A 23,750-nucleotide genomic window follows, 5' to 3' on the forward strand; every position below is an offset into this window, starting at 1 on the left:
GCCTGCCCCATGAAGTGGAAGATGGCCTTCTGCAAACCACGAAGTTCAGCAATCGGGACGGGTCTCAAAATAATGAGTTTTGGGAGAAGGGTCATCTTGACAGTGGCGATCCTACCCAACAGGTATACGGGGAGGGTTCGCCATTTATCGAGAAGGGATCTAAGGTCGCGGAATAGGCGCGGGTAATTCGCCAAGTAGAGAGCTGAATAGGAGGAGGTAATCTGGACCCCCAGATAGCGGATAAAAGAACACCACCACTGGAATTCAAAATTAGCCTGGAGTAGTGAGAGAGTGGGTGTAGGAATATTGAGAGAGAGGACCTCAGTCTTAGAGGGGTTCACCTTATAACCAGAGAAGTCGCTAAAGGTATGAAGCTGACGCAGAAGATTAGGGAGAGTGGTATGGGGGAAAGAAAGAGAAAGGACATCATCCGCAAAGAGAGATACTTTGAATTCCTTATCCCGAACCAGTATACCCTTAACGTCTGGATCCTGGTGGATCTTAGCCGCCAGTGGCTCTATGCACAAGGCGAAAATCAGGGGAGAGAGGGGGCATCCCTGACTGGTACCGTTACGGATGGGGAAGGAGGGAGAGGAAGTGTGAGGGAGCTTGACCGCTGCCGAGGGGGAGGAATAAAGGGCTCTAATAGCAGTGAGGAATGGACCCGAGAACCCAAACACGAACAAAGTGGCCTGAATAAATGACCAGTCCAAACGGTCAAAAGCCTTCTCAGCGTCTAGACTTAAGTTAAGGGCTGGGGTGAATGAGTTTTTGGCCACCTCCACCAGGTCCACAGCCCTTCTGGTATTATTGCAGCCTTGGCGGCAGGGGACAAAGCCAAGCATTTCAATCTTTTGTACAAAATTTTGGTAAAGAACTTCAGGTCTGTGTTCAGAAGAGAGATTGTGCTGGAATCGGAGGAGCAGTAGCTATTAACAGGAAAGATGACCTTTCATCTTAAAGGGGCTCTATCTTTGGGAAGAGTCATTTATAGCTAAGCACATACTTGAGAGCCTATTTCACACACATCTTTTGTATGTAAATCGCCTCAGTAGTGTTTGAATAAGTCAGTTTTTATTCACATGCGAATTAGCCTTCTCCGTGCACCGGAAGTCTCACCGTGCACTCTTCTCTGCTATTCTCTATGTGTGTGTACAGCACAGGCTGCTGTGCTGATGCCTCATCTCTCTGCTCTCATACACAGAGACTAGCAGACAGTGATCACAGACACTTCCGGATGCACAGAGGAGGCAAATTAGCATACAAAATGTAGGTGTGGAATAGCCTTTCTAAAGGCTATGCATGTATGTGCTTAGCTAAAAATGACTTTTCCCAATCGTAGAGCTCCTTCAAAGTGCCACATGTAACGGTCACTAAAATCTGACCAGTGCCAGGAGGTTTTCCAGCTATTAGAGAAGCTCTTCTGATTATTCATTTAAGTTGTCAGTCATATGATTGTCATATATAAAGCGACTATACTGGGACCTATATATGGAGAAAAACTACTGACCCGATATTCGTCAGTAGTCTGTTGCCCCTATATCTTCCACTGTGTTACACTTCACATGACACTAAAATGCATAACTTTAACTAACTTGTAGGGATCTTTTGTTCTAGTCATTTTCTATCCCAGTCTCATCCAAAGTGGCAACCCTTCTGGTTTACTTGGAATTGGCTCTGTATAGACAACCCTGCATATAACAGCTCTCAATAAAACCTCTCTGGCATTGCTTTTATGAGAACTTAGTGTCTGGTCAAAGACCTTTTCCAAAATGTATATTGGTAAAGCACGGTGTACGGATCCTGAATCTGGAGGAGAAAGGACAAGGGAATTCAAGGACTGAACATGAGAGAGGTAAAGACGCCAAACCAATATCCTTCAGTGCTAGTACAAGCTACATGTGGTATAGTCAATAATAGAAAAGAAATGGTAATACTAGCAGAGAATTGTCACACTGTTTTATTACACATACAATTTACAGAGTCATATATGCATCATCCTATTCCTCAGGAGGTGCAGGATAGGTGAATGGATCCCCTTATATACAGTACATGAATTATATCTTACAGTCTGATAACCACGTATAATGACCTGCAAACATGTCCTATTGGTTAGAACCAGCTGTCAGTTCCACAGAAGAAACAAGTGGCCACTGTGCATGCCCAGATTTAATGCAAGCCATTGTGGCACTATATGCACTGAGTCCATTTTTGTTGCAGGCTGTCAGGGGGCAAAATTCAGTTTTCCTATTTTAAATGTGTTAAAAAATAAAATAAAAAAAAAAGTAGAAAAACATGGCTACCTTCTTCCAGAAACTGCTTCACACCTATTCAAGAGTTGTATGCGAGATGTGGTTTATGGAAGAAGCCGGCTATATTTTACTAAACCTGGTTGCCAGCAGTAACAAGATATTTTCCATCTGCATCCTCCAGTTGAACTGAAGCAGGTGGCAGCTCGTGGTGACCTTGGTAAACATGGCCTATGCCAGCTCGGATGGGGTAGATAGGAGCACAGGATACCAGTTCTGGCTGTATATTTTATACATGTAGCTCACTGTCCTTTTAAAGGCACATTTTCATTTATAACATAAGAACTACAGCATATATAATGTAGTAAAGGAGTTCTAAAGTGGGGAAAATGTTGTTAAAAATAGGCTATCAAGGGGTTAAAGACATAAAGGTAGCGATACTCCCCTTATCCTATTCACCTGGCACTTGTCACACAGGAAATGCCTGCCCGTAACAGTGACCACCTCAAGAACCACTTGCTGTGTGATAAGACCACAAAGTAGGGGCTGGCAAAGTATATATTTTTTGTTTTTAAACCCATTGTGAGCCCATTTTACTTTTTTCCTGCTGGACAACCCCTCCTAAAGCTTTACACATTAATCTACATCAAAGTCAACTGGAGTTTCAATTCCGTTCTGGGTCAGAGCTTACTGTGGAGACACCAGGCACCTAATAAAACACTCCCAAAATGCAGTACAGGATAAAACATTGCACTATCGGTACTCACCCAAGAGGTAAGGGGTGTCTGACAAGTTATCAACCAGCAGAATTGTGAATACAGCTCCGGGGGTAAAGATAGGCTCTTCACTCCTCTATGGAGCTGAATTCTATATATGAAGAATAAATGGTGGACATAGGGTTTATATGGATGATGAGCATTACCTGCTACCTACACATATGTAAGATGCCATAGGCTGCAGTGTCTATACCAGCCTCTTGTAACATAACACATTATAGGAACTGCTCACCATCAACATTTTAAAAGGAGTTTCCAAAAAGTGTTGTGGGCAAACACATAGTGCAAAAATTGTATACATTTCCCTATATACTGTCTTAAGTTTTTAGGACTATAATTCTGGCCTATTCTTTTTTTAATATAGTTTTTGGATCATTTTTCCGTTATACAGAGTTCCAAATCCTCAGCACAAAGTACTAGGTGGGAGCATTGTCTATCTGCAGCCACCACTAGAGGGAGTGCTACTGCGTCATGGGCAAGATGTAGACAACAGAATTATATTACACTTTCTCTATGGCAGGGGTAGGCAACCTTTGGCACTCCAGCTTTTGTAAAACAACAACTCCCAGCATGCATACTTGCTCTGCTGTTCTTGAAACTCCCATGGAAGTGAATGGAGCATGATAGGAGTTGTAGTTTCATAGCAGCTAGAGTGCCAGAGGGGTTGCTGACACCTGGTCTATGTCTATGCAGGGGATGCGGAGCTCATTGAAGAAATACAGCTCTTAAAATCCAGGAAATTGTTCAGTGCAGAATATTAAAAATTAAAATTGTCTATGGGTGAACATTTCCTTTAAAGAAGTCAAATATTGCAGCACTGAAGCCCATAGCCATAATCACATGAAAATATGGATGTATCAGCCAAAGGATGACATATGGCTGCAACCATATAGTCGGCTTCCTTCCAATAGGACCGGATTCTAATTTTGGCACATAATACATCAACACACAGCTTAACCATGTAAAGTGGACCCAGTAAGAGACAAGTTCACTTTAAACACAAAGGGTTAACCTAGCAGGCACTAGCATAGCTCCACTGAACCGGACAGCTGAGTACACAGCCATGCTTGTATATCCCATTCAGCTGGAGAGCAGATACTGGGCACAGTCACGCAGGAGCATATTATAGGGCCGCCTGGCTTACACTGTACCATTCTCATGCCAGGGCACAGTGTGCACTAAGGACATCTACATTTTAGAAGGCTCAGGAATATCCTCTTCCACGTTGGCATGAGGACAGGATTGCTCTGGGTTGCATCACTGAATGTGCGATGAATGCGAGCATCATGCAGGTTCCTGACCCTGTAGGGACATTTATCAATACTACCCCAAGGGACATATGGAGTAGTTCCCATGGCAACCAGTCATGGTCCACTATTAGCCACCTGCAGCCAAAGTAATGGGGGCAGGGGTACAAGGGGCAGATGTCGGCACTTATCTTGTAAGGATTAATAGTATTGTTAGTTGTGGGCGGATGCTGGACTACATGGGGAGTAGTGATCTGTATGGATATAGTCCTGGCCAGTACTACAACCAGATGGAGGCTGCACTACTGATGAGTTCAGAGGACATTTCCTGTGCTGATGTCATTTATCAGATCATTATTTCCACCCATAGTTACATTTACAGGCGCACTAGGATGGAGACATTGATATAGCGAGTTTAGTCAACAAAGCTATAGGATAAAACCTGATTAAAATAAAAATCGGATCAGGAAAGGTTTTCATCAGTGTCACCCAATAGTGCAGCATCTTTCTCCAAAAGGGGCTTTTTAAAATTGAGCAGGCCTTCTTTAAAGAGGACCTTTCACCATCTCCACCAACTTTAGTCCTGTGCATCCATTAATAAGCGCTAATCCAGTAAGTGGATTCTACAGCCCCAGTTATTCCCTATGGAATGGGTGTACGTGGCTATGCTGTCCAGTATACCAGGTGGTCTTACTGTCAGGTAGGTGGTCTCAGACGGGGCAGGCATAGGGCTTGGGAGCGAGCCCTGACCCGGTCTAGAGAGCCGGCTTCCACTAAATTGACAGTACAGGGCCTAATCGGCATATAAAGCCCAAGTGTGCCGGAATCAGTGGATCGCTACTTATTAAAGGATGCAAAGTGGAGGGGTGAAAGGTCATGTTTAAAGGGATTTTCCAGGACTATGACATTGATTGCAGTGGCCTCTTTACTACTTACCAAGCAGCATGACCATTCATCCAATAGACATTATGTCATCACCTCAGCAGAGGAAGTGGAGCTAAAATATCATAGTCCTAGAAAACCCCTGTAAGCAGACCATTAGACAGGTCTCTACACAGCCCAAAGATAAACTATTGTCTATGGAAGTTACCAGACTCTTGTTTTCTTAACACTATGGGGACCATGTGTCCATTAAAAAAAGCAAAAAGAGAGTTAAAAGTAATCTCTGGCCTATATATAATATTTAAAAAAAAACCAAACCAACATTTTCAGATTAGGTAGCAGAGGTGTGTGGGGATGCCGTTCAGGATTTTTATATAATGAGATATAGAGTGGCTCTTGCTCTGGAGGTCATGTCCTGTACTACAGTGATCACATTATTGATAAGGGACTTTTCTAACAGGTCGGGATTGAGAACAGCTTTACTGTATATGGCTGAGCCTCTAGCCGTCAGGTTATGTCAGACAATGACGTCTCAGCTGCCTGCTAGGATTGACGTGAACACTCATGGATACAATGACTGACAGCACAATGGCCACCTCCTCCCCATCACACAAATGTTGTGTACCAGTTCCAGAGACTTCCTGTGCTGCCGCCAAAACAACACTGAGTACAAGTGCAATATAATCTCCTGTGTGAACACTGTCACCTGACACGCATCTGCTTCACCTGAGGAACAAACCTGCTGCTGTCCTGAAGTCCCTGTGCCCTTACCTGACGCTCTTAACCCAAACACAGTAATGTGACAAATGCTCCCACTATATATACATTTACAATGAAGCAGATCTGCTTGCAAGGAAATACTTAGTGTGAATTTTTAATACGTGCAAGATATCCTTCTACCCTTCACCTGCCAGAGGCAGAAACACTTGGTCGCCCCCTTGGGGTTGTGTTGGGGCCTGCACCCAAACACCTAAAGCACTTCTTTGTCTCAGAAGTGATGAGGTCACACGTGGTTTTTTTTTTTTAATGTCATGTTTGTTTTTTTTTCTCTTTTTTTTGTTTCTTTGAAAAATCTTCAAGTTTACGGTCTCACATTCCAGAAAGTTCCAGAGATGAGAGTTCTAGCACGGGCAAGCTGAAGTCCCGTTGTGTTACGCAAAGTCCAGTTATCCACTGAAAGACCCCGAGTTTCTAGTCAACTCAGCAGCAGGGGTCTAACACTTCAGGAATAGGCAGAATTGTAGTCTCGGCAAGGACTCCATTTTATCCTCCCAATGGTTGTGAAGCCCCCTCCCCGCCCACACACTCCTATTATAGTTCTGACACCACACATGACATCATTGGCAGCCAGGCAGCACAGATGCAGCATACAGAACATGGCAGCACGCAAAGACGCCAGAAATGGTGGGAAGGAGTAAACTGCCTCAGATAAGGCATTACGTTTCTTATTGATATAGAACAGGTTTTGTTTGTTTTTTTTCACAGTAAGAGGGTTATTCACCGGGGGGTGGGGAGGAATGAGCCTGGTATTAACCATTTGCAGCCAGTGGGCTAAGCAGGCAGAGGTAACAGCCCATGTAGACACAGGTCCACAGCCATTGGATCCATGACACGGTAACGTCTCTTGTGTTCAGTTGAGTTCACTGTACATTCCTGGTGTTAGGGGTGCAGGGGCTTTGGGTTTCTTCTTTTTGCTGGCTCCCCCTGCACTACTGATGTTTATGTGACTTGGCTTTTTCTTCTTGGGTTTCCGTGTATCAGAGTTATTTGTACCTAAGTGTGAGATAAGAAGGACAAAGAACAGAGTTGTAATATCACACACAACCCAGGAATAGAGAGGAGTGTGCAGAGTTTCTGAAAGTAGCGAAGTAATCCATTATAATCCCTCACATCTTCTATCAAGATCTCACTTACTCTAACATTACTAATATATATCACTATCTCTCTCTATTTGTATCTATGTATTTTGCTTTATTGATTTTGTGCTGATTGAGTCATTTCATGTCGTTTTCATTCATAGCATTTCTACTGGTTGCCTTTGGAAACAGTCAGCAGTCTGTCTCCACTATGCTGTCAGTCATGTGACATTACATCTTAGATATGTATACCTTACATTGGAGCTTCCTAGGAACAGGAAGCCAGCAAAATCATTAATTTTGCTTTATGCATGAACTGAGAAGAGGAGACAAACAATCTTATAACTCAAGACCAGTATAAAACAAGAGCAGCAAAGTTTAGCCCTAGGTCTACTCTACATTTAAGGGATAGAGTAAATGTTGTTAAAGAAATTCATCAGTATTAAAATGTGTACAGTATAAATTGTTTGTTAAAAGTAGAGTATTCCTTTAAGCTGATATCTGCTCACACATGTCACTTGGCCTACTGAATAAACCTCTTACTGGCTTTGGAGGAGGCGGAATCAGATGGAGAGATATCAGATGATCCATCCCACGGCAATCGACTCATCAGCGCCTGTCCTTCCACCACGTCAAAGCTGTCATTATCTGTACTGCCGTCAGGCTCTGGGAGAGAACTGCGTTACAAAGGATGAGAAGGATGTGATCAGTGGTCCAAGGCTCTGTACGCATCATATAAGGGGCATAGCTCTGATCTGTCTATATATGATAAATCCCCACACTACAGTACTACTAAGGCACAGGTTTGGGAGCATGTGTGTGGTATCCAGAGATGATGTCTTCTGTAACATGCACAACTATAATGCACAGAAGTATTATTATTACTTAAACTTAGATAGGTCATCTATGTATTAGGAGTTCGGGCCCCACAATCAAAAGAGTCACTGTTGTATCTGGCACAGAGAAGTCTGTACCTGGTACTGCAGCTAAACCCATTCATGTGAACAGTCCTGAGTTGCATTACCACATACAGCCATGTGTATACGGATGTTGCTGTGCCAGACATTGCATTTACAGAGCTGCTGATTCAATCTATCCTGCTATTCCTGCGTTCATGGTCATATCCACTGGCAACCCATCAAGGCCAAAGACGACAACCACCACTAACATGATGAGAGAAAAAAAATCTTTAAAACGCTGAAAAATGTAAAGTTATTTCTATTTCCAAAAATGGTTACTTTTGAATTGTCTACAAATTTAATTATGGCAATGTTCAGGAGTAAAACCCTATAATATTACAAAGGATTTTTTCATCTTTAAGTGTATAGTCCAAATGTCATGTGAACAAAGCCTAATGTCAAGGAAGGCCTCAGAGATGGGTGTGAGGCCGCCCAACAGTGCTAGGAGCAACTGCAACATGAAACTACGGAGCACGGTAAGGACCTAAAACAAACCATTCTTTCTTCATTTTCCCTCTCCAGTCATACTAGGATTATGGACAATTTTAACCATTTTATTGCAGGTCCATACAGAATCACTTACGCTGAGGATCCAAGGAGGTAAACCCTGACTGCCCTCCGCTGGTCATCAGTGTGTTGGGGGCAGCGTAAAGACCTGGTGCACATCTTTTTGGTATGTTCGGATATTACACCACATTGCTAAGAGGGAAAAGAAGATACACAGTGTTGATAAGATTGTTGATGGTGGCTACACACTTGTGTTTTCTGTATTCTTGAAGAACAAGAGTTGGGCATGATTTTGCTTGTAGTGCCACACCCAACGCTTGTCTTAGTAACAAGCAGTAAAAGGTGGCCTCAGGTTTGCCGCTCAGGGCTCGTTCACATCTGCGCCCGGTCTCCGTTCATACAAGTTTCTGTTTCCTGCACAAAACAGAGCAGGAGATGGAAATCTGCAGGACTCTTTCATACCCATTCATTTGAATGGGTTTGAAAGGTGTCCGGCCGTGAGCGTTTTATGCTCTCCACCGCGAAACCGGGTTTTTTTTAAACTGGTCAGAGTCGGACATGCAGTACTCTGTGTCCGATTTAAAAAAGAAAGGTTTTGTGGTGGAGAGCATAAAACACTCACCGGCGCTCATGTCTGGACCTGCACTGACAGGTTTCCGTCTTCTGCATGCAGAAGACGGAAAGCACAGAATGGAGTCCAGGCACTAGTGTAAACCCAGCGTCAACAGTATATGATGCTTAAGCTACAGCCAACCGTAATAATACTGGGAATATCTAACAAAGCAAGTCTGCTGTCGTTCTATAAAGCCTCATTCATATGGAGGACAATTTAGCTGTCTTGGAAGGAAGGTGAACACTTCTGCTGAATTCCTGAAAGCCAAAAACCCTTATTATATCAGAAAGTGGGAGAGAACAGACTACTGTAGATGTCCCTCTCCTAATTGAACAGACCTATGTGGAAACCACTTGATAAAAAGCACGCAAAGCCCTGTACACAACATAGTAACAGGAACGTGCTTTCAACCTGCTCCTCTGATTTGTCTTCATAAATACTTATATACCCTATACTTTTACTATTATGAAGTATTCCTTTCTTAAAACTCTGTGTTGTGCTGTTCCTCTGTTATTCTTCCTGAAAATGTTTGCATAAGTGAACAACTGGGTGATTCCAGCTCTCTCTTAACACTATGAAACTATCCAATCAGTGCTGATCATAGACTATGAAGGGACACATCCCTTTAATAAGGGCAATGTCAACACCAGCTTATTCATGTTTCCATGAAGAATAACGGAGGAACCACAGAACACGGAATTCTAAGAAAAGATGTTATGTTATTTCATGGGCAACACAAGAATTTACTAAAACTTAAACTAGGAGCCGTGACAGGCCCTCTTTAAATAATGCTACTTTACAGGATGTTATACATTACATATGCCAACAGATGTGTAGTAACACTATGTATAGCAGGCATTGTAAAACAAAGGAAAACAAAGGAGAGGAGAGGCAGATAAAGGGGTTGATACACTTACCGTAGTTAGAAGTGTATGTAATTCTTCTGGACCCAGATTTTCGTAGCTAATTCCTGAACTACTACTGTACTGCTGTGGAGATAACAACATATATGACCATCGGAACAATACTCTGCTATGAGATCTCAGGTCATTTTGGCAGATGCCAATTCATAAAAAGAATGGATTAGTAGATAGATAGACAGACAGACAGACAGACAGACAGACAGACAGATAGATAGATAGATAGATAGATAGATAGATAGATAGATAGATAGATAGATAGATAAAATGAGTGGCAGAGTCTACAAATTTTGTTTTCCAGGAATCATACAAACATACCTTAAATGGGTCCGTGGGTACAGAAAGGTCTCCTAGAAGAATTGGAAGAGAATGAAGTGAACAGATCATAACAAACACTATGCTGCATCCACAGGAAATAAATATCACCCCCTCCCCACCCCAGGAATATAAACACACTGAAACACCAAGACTCGTATAACATGGCAAAGGCAATGGTTCTTGCGTCTTCTAAATGTACAACTTACCATTTTTGTGTTTTATAGATTTTGACCTTCGAGGAGAGTTTGGATTCTGGAAAATCAATGAAATGATGGCTATATTAATGGAGTATCAACAGCAACGTCTATCTTACACACCAATAAATAAGTCATTGAATGGGGATCGTTGGCTGAAGAGTAACAGATTCTTAGGGGGAGTTCACACGGAGTTACGTGCCGCGTGATGTGGCACGTAGACGCCGCGGGACCCTTTGCGGGCCGTACACGCGCCTATTGATTTCAATGGGAGCAAAGATCGTATGCGCCGCGCTAGTTTGCGGCCGTGAATAAATGCACGGCCGCAAACTAGCGCGGCGCATACGATCCCCGCTCCCATTGAAATCAATGGGAGCGTGTACGGCCTGCAAAGGGTCCCGCGGCGTCTACGTGCCACATCACGTGGCACGTAACTCCGTGTGAACTCCCCCTTATACTGCAAACCGGTTTAAATCTAAGGCCCCATACAGCGGGCTGCGAGAAAAACTGCAGCAGAAACGTATTGCATTTTTTTCCGCAGCACTTTTCACAGAAAGGAAAGCTTTGCAGACGATCTGCTTCCATTATACAGATAGGTAAACTGCCAGTGTTTTCGTAGACATAATTGAGATGCTGCGATTTGCAAAAATGGGAGCATTTCTGCTGTAGATTATTTTCGGCAACGTGTGGATAGGATTAGCCAGAATCCCATCCACTTTGCAGAGACTGTGTTTTTTTGCTGTGGCACAATCGTGGCATTTATGCTATGTGGGGCCCCGGCCTCAAGGGATTTTCCACTAACAAAACTTATTCTCTATCCTGAAGAAGACTTTTAAGTTTTAGATTGCGGCAAACACGTGAAGGGAGGTTGCAGAGTCCTAGGTGAATGGAGTGGTAGTGCACTGCCACTCTATTCACTTCTATGGGACTGATAGAGATAGCAGAGTGCAGTGCTCCATCATCCCATAATAGTGAATCATGTGCGCACATGCCTCACCAGAACTTGGGGACCACTGTTATGATGATAGCTGGGGGAACCAGTAATGAAACATATATTGCTTTTACTACTAAAAGTAGGTGTGGAATAGACTTTCTAAAGGCTATGCAAGGATGTGATTAGTTAAAAATGACTTTTCCCAGTGATAGAGCCCCTTTAAATGCACTTTAGGAACTTGACACCACAGGATGAGTACAGTACAGATTTTCTCAGGAATATGCTGCAGAGTGTTCCTCTGCAAACTGCCATAGCAAAACCACAAGACATTAAAATTCAAGTGAGCTGCAGTACTCCAGCGCGGCCAGGGGTCAAGCCTTATGCTTCTGGCTCTGCACACTGTATAGCCCCAATGCTGGAGGCTGCTGCAAACAGCGGATTGATAAGCATTCTACTGCGTGTCAGAGCCCCACCCATCTCATCATGACACCTCATCAATATCAATAAATCCTTTAAAGGAACACTCCAGGCAAAGCCAAGTCAATATCCATGTATAAGGGGGTGAAGCATAACACAAAGGTTCTGAATTCTTATGCTTCGCACCCTCAGGCCATGCACTAGGCATAATACAGCGTATAGGATTTGTATGGCGTGTCCATTTCCTCCTACTCAAGATTAAATATTTAATAAGATAGTTAAAAGTGATACAGAGGAGGATCATCTCTTACCTTTTCTGATTTTCTCTTCTTTGCTACAGATGGAAACAGATATAAAAGAATAAAGTAGTGGTGCAGAATAAGGCAGGGAAGTAGAATAGAACAGTGCATGAAAGAAGAGCAATGTGAATGGAGTAGAAAGATTTAGCAGGTGAAACAATACAAGGGAAGACAGATGGAATGAAAATATGAGAGAGAAGAAAAAAAAAAAAAAAAAAAAAAAGGAGGAGAAAAAGATGATAATATTTAATTTAGGCCAATAAATGAGACACAGAAAAGCAGTATAGTAATAAAACACAGCACATTAGTTACCTCCGGACTGACTAAACGCACCTTTCTTCTCTGATCCATATGACCAGTCATTATCATTGACATCATCATTGTCTTCCTGGTCGCTCTCGGACTTATTCATATTGTTGCTGCTTGCAATCCTGGAAATCAGTTACAGATATATCATCATTAATCTATAGTCATTAAAAGGAGACCTACCCTGGAGGTACAAGCTCCTATTTCTGCCATTAAAGTGGAACTATTCAGACTCCTTTGGATTTTCTGGCAGGATTTGTGGTATTAATAAATTCTGTAATATACTTTATTAGCAAAGTATTTGCCCCTTTCTGTGAAATCCTGCATTATTTTTTTTACTGTTTCCCTTGCTTCTCTTTTCAGAGCGTTCCCTGCTTCTCAATGTGCATGGTGGAGGGAACTGTGTGAAATGAAGAGAAAAAAAAAAACAACACCCCCCTCTTTGTGCCACTCACCTTCGATTAGCAATGCGACTGCTGTTTCTGCCCATTCCTAAACATTTCTCTAGGTGGGGGGCGAAGCGGGAGGCTGCTATACTCCGATTACAATTGGGGCATACACATTCTTTGCTCTTCCATTGATTGTAGACCTGGCCAAAGATGTCCACACCCGGCTGATCAATGATTTCTGCAAGAATAAAGGAAAGGAGCAACTGAAAACAAATCAACAAAGGCAGAGGCCGGTCTACTGGAATATAGTATATAGGAAAGATGTTCACACTAGCCGTGCATATATTACATGAACAGGAAAATCCATTATATAGTCCTCCATTTTCAATTGCTTCAGAATTTCTCTTTCTGTACTAGAGACTTTCTATTCTTTGTTGGAGGCTTTATTATTAGGACACTGCCTCAAACAGATTCTTTGGGGCCCAATGAATGGTTTTTCCAGGACCTATATACTAATGAGAATAGGTCATCAATGTACTAGTCCTAGAAAACACCTACTTAACCCTTTCACAGCCAAGGGTCTCTGGAAATTTTGCACCTCCAGTAGCCAGAGCAATTTTCACAGTTTTGAGATGGACAAATCAAACCTAAATTGCAACATTAAAAAAATCATCCAACCCCCCATACCTATATATTTTCTTAAAGTAGACACCTGCAGCATTGTCAGAATGCCACTTGGCACTGTACATGAACAGGCACCGTCATGCACTTTTGATTTAAAGTGAATGTTTTATGAAAAAATGCAAATAAATGTATATTAGTTGTTAAAAGCGGAAACCAAACAAAAAATTATATGCACCAAACCTCCTAAAAATAAGAGTTCAACATGTGCAGAGGTCATTCATATCACTAAGGCCTACACCCGCATGCACGAGTCTTCAGAAAATCACCAGAACTAGAAGGAACAAAAATCTGCTTTGAAGCTGGAAATATTAAAAAAAAAAAAAAAAGTATCATCCTATAAAATGTAGGGATTACACACCATGAAAAGTAAGTGAATCCCTAAACCCTATATATTTTTTGAAAGTAGACAACCTGAAGATTACAAATGTCTTAATGGGTCAGTAATAGCCACATCCACCTTCATGCAACTTTATGACAAACACAATAAATTTTTTGAAAAAATGCGCTAAAACACATATTTGCACCTAAAACTCATGTTCAATCTCACATTCATATACAAAATGCATTTAAAATAATAGCTTATGGTGTATACAATGTGTATATATACGATATGTACCGCAAACATCAACTACAACAAGAGCTCGGACTCCCAAAAACACTGATACAGAAGACAAGCAGGATTTTGCTGTTATTCACTAATATGTTAAAAATCTATACTGCACCTACCAAACTGTGACTGTGATACCAAAATCTAACATTTTTCATATTACACAGCATACCGTATATAAAAACACAATTTAATAGTTCATATATACAACCACCTTCATGCAAACAGAGATTACAAGCAAAAATTGCACAAAAATTCAAATTTGCCACTAAAGTGCGGCTCAAGTAATGCCTTTCTGCAAACAAAATGTACTATCCATAAAACTGCAATATGTGAGGATTTCATACATACCACACATGTATATATTTACAGGGGCGGGTGTTAAAGAATCGCCAAAATCGCAGAAATGCGCCATCCCATTTTGTGCATCCAAATTAAATAGGACTTTACATAAAAATATTATTTTCCATCCCTGTATAAAAATTTTAGCAACCTATATGTTCATCTCTAGCGATAATCATTATTAGTATTATTTTAGCGTGTAACGGACATCACTAGAGATGTATTTTACTGCAGAAATCTCAGGTATGGACAGGACAGGGATTGGGTGAAATGTAAACTTTATTCATGACTTTGTATGTGTTGTGTATGTGTTTGGTGCGACTTTTTTTTGGCGCTGCAACCTGGACAATGGTAAACGTCTGGGTCACAGCACCAATAAACTTTCTGGTTAGGTTTAGAGGGTATTACATAAGAATACCCCACTAGTAAAGCTCTTGTATGTGACATTCAGAGAGCAAAAGTATAGTATGCACTCTGATTGGCAGGAGAAGGGTTAATAGAGACAGAAGAGTCCTGGTGTCACATACAGGTTAGCACAGACAATGAAGATCATTCATTATCACTGTGCACACTGCAAGCTGCTCCTCTCCCCTCCCCTTCTGCTACAGTTCACTAATGCTTCAGAGACAGGAGGGGGGGGGGACACAATTTAAAGCCCTATATCTCTGGGCTGAATTAAGATATCTTGATGCTTTAAAATTCTTTTTAAAGAGGAAAATCTCATCTTTAAAATGATACCAAGAACTTGATGATAGAACTTAAAGTTTTGGAGTGATTCACTGTTGAAATGCAGTCGGGAATTGAGATCTGCAGTTGGATCCCAATGCCAAATAGCGTTTTCAACAGAAAATTGCTCCAAAACTAAATTCTATCATGATTCTCATCTTTAATTTGAATTTCAAAGCATCAAGATATGTTTAGGCAGTCCAGAGATATCGGCATTAGTGGGGAGAACGTATTATCTACGTCCTCCGCTACCGAAGTGCTACCCTGGGAGGACGTAGAGCTGACGTCCTCAGCAGGGAAAGGGTTAAATGACAATTGTCGGTACAACACATCAGAAGCTACTGATCGGCTTCTTGAACTACTGCTTTGTCTCCTATACATAGCATGCTATAACTCCCAGCAACCTTCTCAATTTAGCCGCACCATTAAAAAGCTAGAATAGCACCCACGGACAAGTCAAAGGCATTAGGACTCTTCCATACCACTATTTGAGAGAGGAAATAGTTATTTTGCTGGATAAAGAAAAAAATAAATAAATAACAAATAAACATGAGAATACATCCAAAGTCTAGACCTGCCCTAGGTCAAATCACTTCTGCAGGTCTAGTCGCTGACACTCCCAGGTATCACTTGTATTCACCAAGGAAAGCTTTAGGCAGCTGTTGCAGGAGAAATGTAATGTTAGGTCACACACAAAAATGAATAGTCAACCATGAAATAAATGGATATGCATTTAGTTTACATGTATGGTATGTTAAGATTAGGGGTCCTAGGCAAATAGTAGCCTTTGCTTTACAGGAGGCTGACTGATAATAATTACAGCCTATGTAAAGCAAAGGCTACTGTTTGCCTAGGACCCCTGATCCGGCTAAGAAAAACAGGATCCCTAATCTAAAAATATCTGGTGGGATATTCTCTTAATATACCATACATGTAAACTAAATGCAAGTCCAACCACAGTGAATGTAAACTACCTTGAGAATAGGAACTTTCAACCACGGCACAAAACAGATTCCAGTGTAGAAGATTTTTTTTTTTTTTTTTTTATTTCCCATAGAAGTGAATGGAGAGAAACATACATGTATGACCACCTCTGTCATAGCATATCAGCCATGAGACAGGTAGGTGCAAGTCCCACCTCTGGGAGACACACCTATCAGTTATTCATGACATATCCTTTGGCTATGAAATAAATGTCCCATCTGGGAAAGGCCTTTTAATAGTAATGCAGATAAGACATATATAATACATACACAGAGAAAGCAATTACATACCAAAATCCTTCATACTTTCAGGGTCGGTCTCATCCAGTAAGAAGTAGCCACACTTTACAGCTCTATGGACTTCAAAACTCAGCCCGAGACATGTGTCCTCCACCAGATCTGTGTATATGTCATGAGCCAGAGCCTAAGAAAGACCATGAATGAGTAGGAGTAAGAAGCACATAAGTATAGAAGCCAGGTACATATAGATAATAATATATCTCCCTGCAGAGGCCTGGTGGTTCAGAAGGCGTACCCAGTGACATTTTTTAAATCTGGTTTTATTTTGTAATTATAGATTTTTTAATTCCATCTTCTGTACATGATTATGTGGGTTGCCATCTTGCCTGAGCTTGTCATTTGCTCTGTGAACAGCATTTAGTGATGTGCTTTATGGCATAATCATGGCCATAAATAACAATAGACTTATAGTCGACTCATTGAGGTCTATTGGAGAGTTTTCTAGATATTGGTTATACGGGGAGGGGGAGGAGACAAGCTGTGACATCATCTATTGTCAGTAGTAGATGCAATCACTGGTCACAATGGGAGTCATCTGTGAGACTGTCTGTCTTGTTTGTGATGGAAATGAAGTCACTGCAGAAAGTAAGACCCCCACAGAATTAGCAAGTGCAAGTCTGCATAGAGGCTTTGTTGGACAGTGACAATAGCAGGACATTCTGGTTGTAAATACGCCAACATGTGATATTCCTGCAATTCAATATATTACATCTGATTGTTAATGATTGCACCAGTAAAATTAGTCTTAACCTGCAAACCAAGCGCCCATAATAACCAATAAGACACCACGCAGAATTGTTGTAAGGTGGTGGGAAATGTTCAGTCGCTTCTCGATTATAGTTATATCTGGGTATCAACCAATTTGGGTACCACATAAGTGAACAGTGGTTACAACACTGTGCTTACTGTAACTCATGAAGGGCAACCACAGCAGTAGGTGTGCACCACTGTGTATATTATATTTTAGGTAGGTTTCCATTGATAATAATGGAATAGTTAGCTCACCGGGTCATGATAGCTTGTATAAAATCCTGCTAGTATGTAGCCCCCAGGTTACACCCAGTGGTGCAGATTCATAAAGCAACTAAAGACTATGGCATGTGAAACCGGGGCCATCAATGCCACCATATTCATTATCAATTACACCACTTTGGCGACAGCTACGAGTGATGTATGTGTATTGTCCGGCATGATTTATGACGAGGCCTGTGCTTTGCCATGAATCAGGCTAATCCTCTAGCAGCAGAGGGATTAGCAAGATACTAGCCTCTGCCCACGACTTCGTCTGTGTGTTGTTGGCATTGATGACCCGCCTATATTCAGCAAATTGCTGCCGTCGATGATCCGCCTGCACCGGTGTTTCAGCAGCTGTCAAGGTGTCCTGCCGCTGAACTTGTTCCTGGTGCAGTGTCTGTGATTGTTCTGGCATCTCAGCAGCACGCTGGGACACCATATAACGAGCGTATTGTTGGAGTCGATAATCTGTCTGCTCTGGCGTTTCAGCAGCTCTCAAGCTGGTCTGCCGCTCAACATGTTCCTTGCGTCGTGCCTGTGATTGTTTCGGCATCTCGCTGGGATGCCATATAGTGAGCGTGTTGTTGGGGGTCGATGATCCGTCTGCTCCAGCGTTTCGGCTGCTCTAAGAACCTCTTGACGCCTAGCTTGCTGAATCCTCCTCAGCCGCTTGAGCAGAAGTCTGTTGACTTCTGGCTACCTTCATAGCTCTGTTTTTTTTTGGAAATTTGCAACAAATTAGATTTTCGTTTCTGTGACATGTTTCAAATTGGGAAACTGCCAATTTGTATTAAAGATGATTTCCCAAGTCAGTGTCCGAACATGCTGCCTCCAGAGTCTGCTTCTGACTTTCTGTATTTGGATGAAATTTGGCACATAGATAGATTTTAACCTCGATTAAACCATAGGCTACTTTTTATCCCGATAAATGACATGGTTTCACGACTGCTATGAATTTATGTTCACAGTCGTGAAGCCATGTCATTCGTGAAGCCATGTCATTTATCAGGATAAAAAGAAGCCTAAGTTTTAATCGAGGCTACAAACTATCTATGTGCCAAATTTCATCCAAATCCGTTCAGCCGTTTTTCGGTGAAAGAGTAACAAACATCCAAACAATAGGAGGATAGGAAGGATAGGATGGTAAAAAAAAAAAAAAAGTCAGTCTTGATAAACCTCCACCCATTAAGTGTTGGATTGTGTGCACATTCGTTTGAGCCTAACGTATGTGTATACACCATAAAAAGCTCAATGTATCTGTTGTAACACAGGGATCTATACACCTAATAAAGGACAACAGTGTGTTCTTTTTGGCCTCTGGTGGTATCAATCAGCATACCTTTTTAGCATTTCTATAGAAATGTAGAGCACATTGTACATTCCTATACCGAGAGCTATTGCTAAAAAAACATATACAGTGCAGACCCTATTTTTAACAGTGAATATAGGGTTTTATGTTGGAGGTAAATATTGAGAGATCATCCTGACATATGCCTCCAATAACAGGCTTATGAGGCGTTCATACTGCCGTTGGTGACCGTCAGCAGTGTCCGTAGCTATTGTCATTACAAGATTTTAGCAACGGACACTAGCTGAACCGTCAGTAATCCAGTAAAACATCCATTCATTTCAATGGGATTTTACCTTGTGTCCATTTACACCCAATCTGTCAGAAATCCTAAAAATCCTACATGCAGGACTTTTGTGTCAGTTTGAAAAAGTGGATTCTTGATGGACAGCAAGAGTTCGTTATTTTTTCAACATTGTGTCCGTTTTTTTCTGCGCATGCTCAGAAAGCAGAAACAAACAAAAAAAAAAGGACACTGACAGTAACTGCCGCTATTGTGTCCTTTTTTCATTAAATGGATGAGTTAAAAAAAAAAAAAAAAAAAATCAGACACATTAAGATCTGACACCTTCATAACGGAATTCAACGGTTGTGTGAGACAAAACGCGTTTTCCTGAACCCTACTCACCTCCAGTTTACTGTTATCCAGGCCAGACAGAGACATGTCTTCCATTCTCATTTGCGTCCAGAACTTAGGGGATGATGATGCCTGGCCAGGCAGAAGACGGGCAGAGGCTGCCCCCTATCTGTAATACAATAAAAACAAAGAGGATATAGTGATCACAAGGTAGAGTCCTCTGAGACACAATTATAAACACCCCAACCTCCCTTCCCCAAAATAAATAAATAAGTACGCCATATATGATAGATCTGAATAAATTATGCATTAAACGGTCCGGGCTAAACATCTCGCTGCGACGGACAATGGTCATGAGGTCGCATAAAGAACAGGAGCGCGTCCAGTATGCCATTCGTTGCGACAAATGTTTTACACAGTGTTCTCCATTTTGATAGATTCAGCAACATGTACATAGAGGACAATAAACATCACTCACACAATTTGCCACAGACCAGATTTTAGTTCCAGTACAATCCCATTGACTTCCAAAAGGTATAAAACCCTGACAACCATGTGACAGAAATGCCAACATGTGACTTGGGTCAGCGAGTAGTCACAGGGCTACCAGACGAAGCCACAGAGGCTGCCACTAGGTTGCTATTCAGAGGCTATGGAACTACAAATCTCAGCAAACAACTATCATGACTGGCTGGGCTTTGCAGTCCTCCTGCAATGTGATAGACTATGTAAATGGCACATGGTTCAAGCTGATGGCTAACTCCCATGCTGGGCTATCCTCCATGTCCCTGTGCTGCCAGTCTATAGACCAGTAACCGCTAAATACCAGGGCATTGCACAATACACACTGCTATGGAAGTAGAGCACTCACTCCTCACATACACAGCAGCCTACAGCCATCACACATACAGCCGCAGCTGAGAGCCATGTATACGACGTGTCGCTAGCAGCCATCTCATTGTTCATACCCAGCATTACCCCCGTCTGCCTCGTCTGTCCGGTCTCCTCAGCACCTAATAGCACCATCCGCCATTTTACCTTACCAGGCGGACTCAATCACCGGCTGAGCGCATCGAGCGAGAAGCCACGCCCCTCTGGGCGTGACCGTAAACAGCAGCATCAACATCCATGTTCGGCGATCCATCCACTGCGGGAGGAAACTGCAGCACTAGGGAGAAAGTGAGCCAACCAATCCGAGTGCGGGGAAGTGTCGGGGTAGGAGGCAGAAGGGGGCGGTGGTGATGGGGTGTTGTCATGGAGACAGGGCATTGAGACTGACAGGGGCACTCAGTGTGGTAATGGTCACACAGGCGCTTGTCCATGAGCTGTTCCTTTAAATCTCTTCACCTGGAATCTAGAAGTTACCAGTAAAGTTCTGGCAGTTCTCTTTAGCCTTGTCTTTGTATTACTGGTGGGTGACTGCTAATATGGCATTAAAGCCTCCTTAGATGTTGCCACTCAGCTTTTCTAGATTCCTGAAAAGCAAATCTGTCTCCAACTGAGGTCTCAAACAAACAGGTCACATGTGGCCCCTGTGGATGTCATCTGTGGTCGTTAGGACCCCAGAGCTCCTGAGACAACCTCGTGACAGTAGAAATCGGAGCAGAGTAGGAGTGCGCCAGAGCCCCAGGGGGCGCTGGAGGGAAGAATGGGGTACAGAATCCCCAAACAGACATTGGCCAGGTTCACATCAGCGTTTGGGTTTCTGTTCGGGGAGTCCGCTTGGGGACACTCCAAATGGAAACCTAATCCGCTTAAAAAAAGAAGTTAGCCACAGAAACCCACAGACCCCATAGACTATAATGGGGTCCGTGTGGTTTCCGTTCATTATCCGTCCAAAGAGGGCGAAAAATGCGGAGAGAAAAGAAAATGTGGAGAGAAAAGTGCTGCTTGCAGCGAAAATGCGGAGAGGGGAACGGAATCCCTGTACGGAGTACAAGTGCTGGTGTTACCAAGCCCTGACGTATATATAGTGCCATCCCACAACAATTTACAAACATCGGCGGTCACTGTTCCATATAGGGTTCACAATACATTCCCTATCAGTATTTCTTTGAAATGTGGGAGGAAACTGGAGCACCCAGAAGAAACGTACACAAACCAGGAACATACAAACCCCTTACAGATGTTGTCCTTGGCTATGTATGGGCAGAGCCACTATGTATGTCTATGGGGGCAAGAGACTGTATGTAACAGCAGAGCCACTATGTATGTCTATGGGGGCAAGAGACTGTATGTAACAGCAGAGCCACTATGTACAGTCCTATGAAAAAGTTTGGGCACCCCTATTAATCTTAATCATTTTTAGTTCTAAATATTTTGGTATTTATAACAGCCATTTCAGTTTGATATATCTAATAACTGATGGACACAGTAATATTTCAGGATTGAAATGAGGTTTATTGTACTAACAGAAAATGCGCAATATGCATTAAACCAAAATTTGACCGGTGCAAAAGTATGGGCACCTCAACAGAAAAGTGACATTAATATTTAGTACATCCTCCTTTTGCAAAGATAACAGCCTCTAGTCGCTTCCTGTAGCTTTTAATCAGTTCCTGGATCCTGGATAAAGGTATTTTGGACAAACAATTCAAGTTCAGTTAAGTTAGATGGTCGCCGAGCATGGACAGCCCGCTTCAAATCATCCCACAGATGTTCAATGATATTCAGGTCTGGGGACTGGGATGGCCATTCCAGAACATTGTAATTGTTCCTCTGCATGAATGCCTGAGTCGATTTGGAGCGGTGTTTTGGATCATTGTCTTGCTGAAATATCCATCCCCGGCGTAACTTCAACTTCGTCACTGATTCTTGAACATTATTCTCAAGAATCTGCTGATACTGAGTGGAATCCATGCGACTCTCAACTTTAACAAGATTCCCGATGCCGGCATTGGCCACACAGCCCCAAAGCATGATGGAACCTCCACCAAATTTTACAGTGGGTAGCATGTGTTTTTCTTGGAATGCTGTTTCTTTTTGGACGCCATGCATAACGCCTTTTTTTTATAACCAAACAACTCAATTTTTGTTTCCAAAATGAAGCTGCCTTGTCCAAATGTGCTTTTTCATACCTCAGGCAACTCTATTTGTGGCGTACGTGCAGAAACGGCTTCTTTCTCATCACTCTCCCATACAGCCTCTATTTGTGCAAAGTGCGCTGTATAGTTGACCGATGCACAGTGACACCATCTGCAGCAAGATGATGCTGCAGCTCTTTGGAGGTGGTCTGTGGATTGTCCTTGACTGTTCTCACCATTCTTCTTCTCTGCCTTTCTGATATTTTTCTTGGCCTGCCACTTCTGGGCTTAACAAGAATTGTCCCTGTGGTCTTCCATTTCCTTACTATGTTCCTCACAGTGGAAACTGACAGGTTAAATCTCTGAGACAACCTTTTGTATCCTTCCCCTGAACAACTATGTTGAACAATCTTTGTTTTCAGATCATTTGAGAGTTGTTTTGAGTAGCCCATGATGCCACTCTTCAGAGGAGATTCAAATAGGAGATCAACTTGCAATTGGCCACCTTAAATACCTTTTCTTATGATTGGATACATCTGGCTATGAAGTTCAAAGCTCACTGAGGTTACAAAACCAATTTTGTGCTTCAGTAAGTCAGTAAAAAGTAGTTAGGGGAATTCAAATCAATAAAATGATAAGGGTGCCCATACTTTTGCACCGGTCAAATTTTGGTTTAATGCATATTGCACATTTTCTGTTAGTACAATAAACCTCATTTCAATCCTGAAATATTACTGTGTCCATCAGTTATTAGATATATCAAACTGAAATGGCTGTTGCAAACACCAAAATATTTAGAACAAAAAATGATTAAGATTAATAGGGGTGCCCAAACTTTTTCATAGGACTTTATGTCTATGGAGGCAGTAGATCCTACTAATCCTACTAATATTATAAGTATTTGGATGTTTGTGTGTTTGGATGTTTGTTCCTCAATCACACCTACACGGGCGAACGGATTTGTCTGAAAATGCACACATACATACCTTGGGTCCCAGATTGAACGATAGGCTACATAGAATTCCCGTACACCACTGCAATTCACTCCCGTACCTGGTGCTTCTCACGGTTCAATTCGCTGCAGGACCTGGCACGCTGTAGGACCTGGGATGACGTCATTCCAGCCCTTTCAGCAGCTCACCATAATAATGTATTTATATAAGGGCTATTAGGGGCATTATTAGTACCAGGGGTTAATATAACGGAGCATCATTAGATCACCTGAATGTGTTGCACAGAAAGGGTCACAGCAAACTCTACCTGCTCAGGAGGCTGAGGGC

At 42.2% G+C, this 23,750-nt stretch overlaps 1 protein-coding gene across 5 annotated transcripts; it reads right to left on the reverse strand.

The window, feature by feature from the left end:
- Positions 1-1,955: 1,955 nt before the first annotated feature.
- ATXN7L3 (ataxin 7 like 3) lies at positions 1,956-20,643 on the reverse strand. 5 transcript variants are annotated; one of them, XM_075278367.1, is made up of 12 exons: positions 20,426-20,643; positions 19,499-19,616; positions 16,500-16,632; positions 12,933-13,104; positions 12,484-12,602; positions 12,184-12,206; positions 10,534-10,579; positions 10,328-10,359; positions 10,007-10,078; positions 8,553-8,668; positions 7,554-7,687; positions 1,956-6,927 (listed from the first exon to the last, which is right to left on the reverse strand). In XM_075278367.1, the coding sequence occupies exons 2-12, from the start codon at positions 19,547-19,549 to the stop codon at positions 6,785-6,787; spliced, it is 1,041 nt and encodes a 346-aa protein (XP_075134468.1). In that variant the 5' UTR covers positions 19,550-19,616; positions 20,426-20,643; the 3' UTR covers positions 1,956-6,784. The 5 variants fall into 5 exon arrangements, with proteins under 5 accessions (XP_075134468.1, XP_075134471.1, XP_075134470.1 ...); XM_075278370.1 differs by having other exon boundaries at positions 10,007-10,075; positions 12,505-12,602; positions 20,416-20,643; XM_075278369.1 differs by having other exon boundaries at positions 12,505-12,602; positions 20,416-20,643.
- Between the last annotated feature and the right edge of the window lie 3,107 nt (positions 20,644-23,750).

The sequence above is a fragment of the Leptodactylus fuscus genome, chromosome 6 (genome assembly GCF_031893055.1).
Source record: "Leptodactylus fuscus isolate aLepFus1 chromosome 6, aLepFus1.hap2, whole genome shotgun sequence".
In the NCBI taxonomy this organism is placed as follows: Eukaryota; Metazoa; Chordata; class Amphibia; order Anura; family Leptodactylidae; genus Leptodactylus; species Leptodactylus fuscus.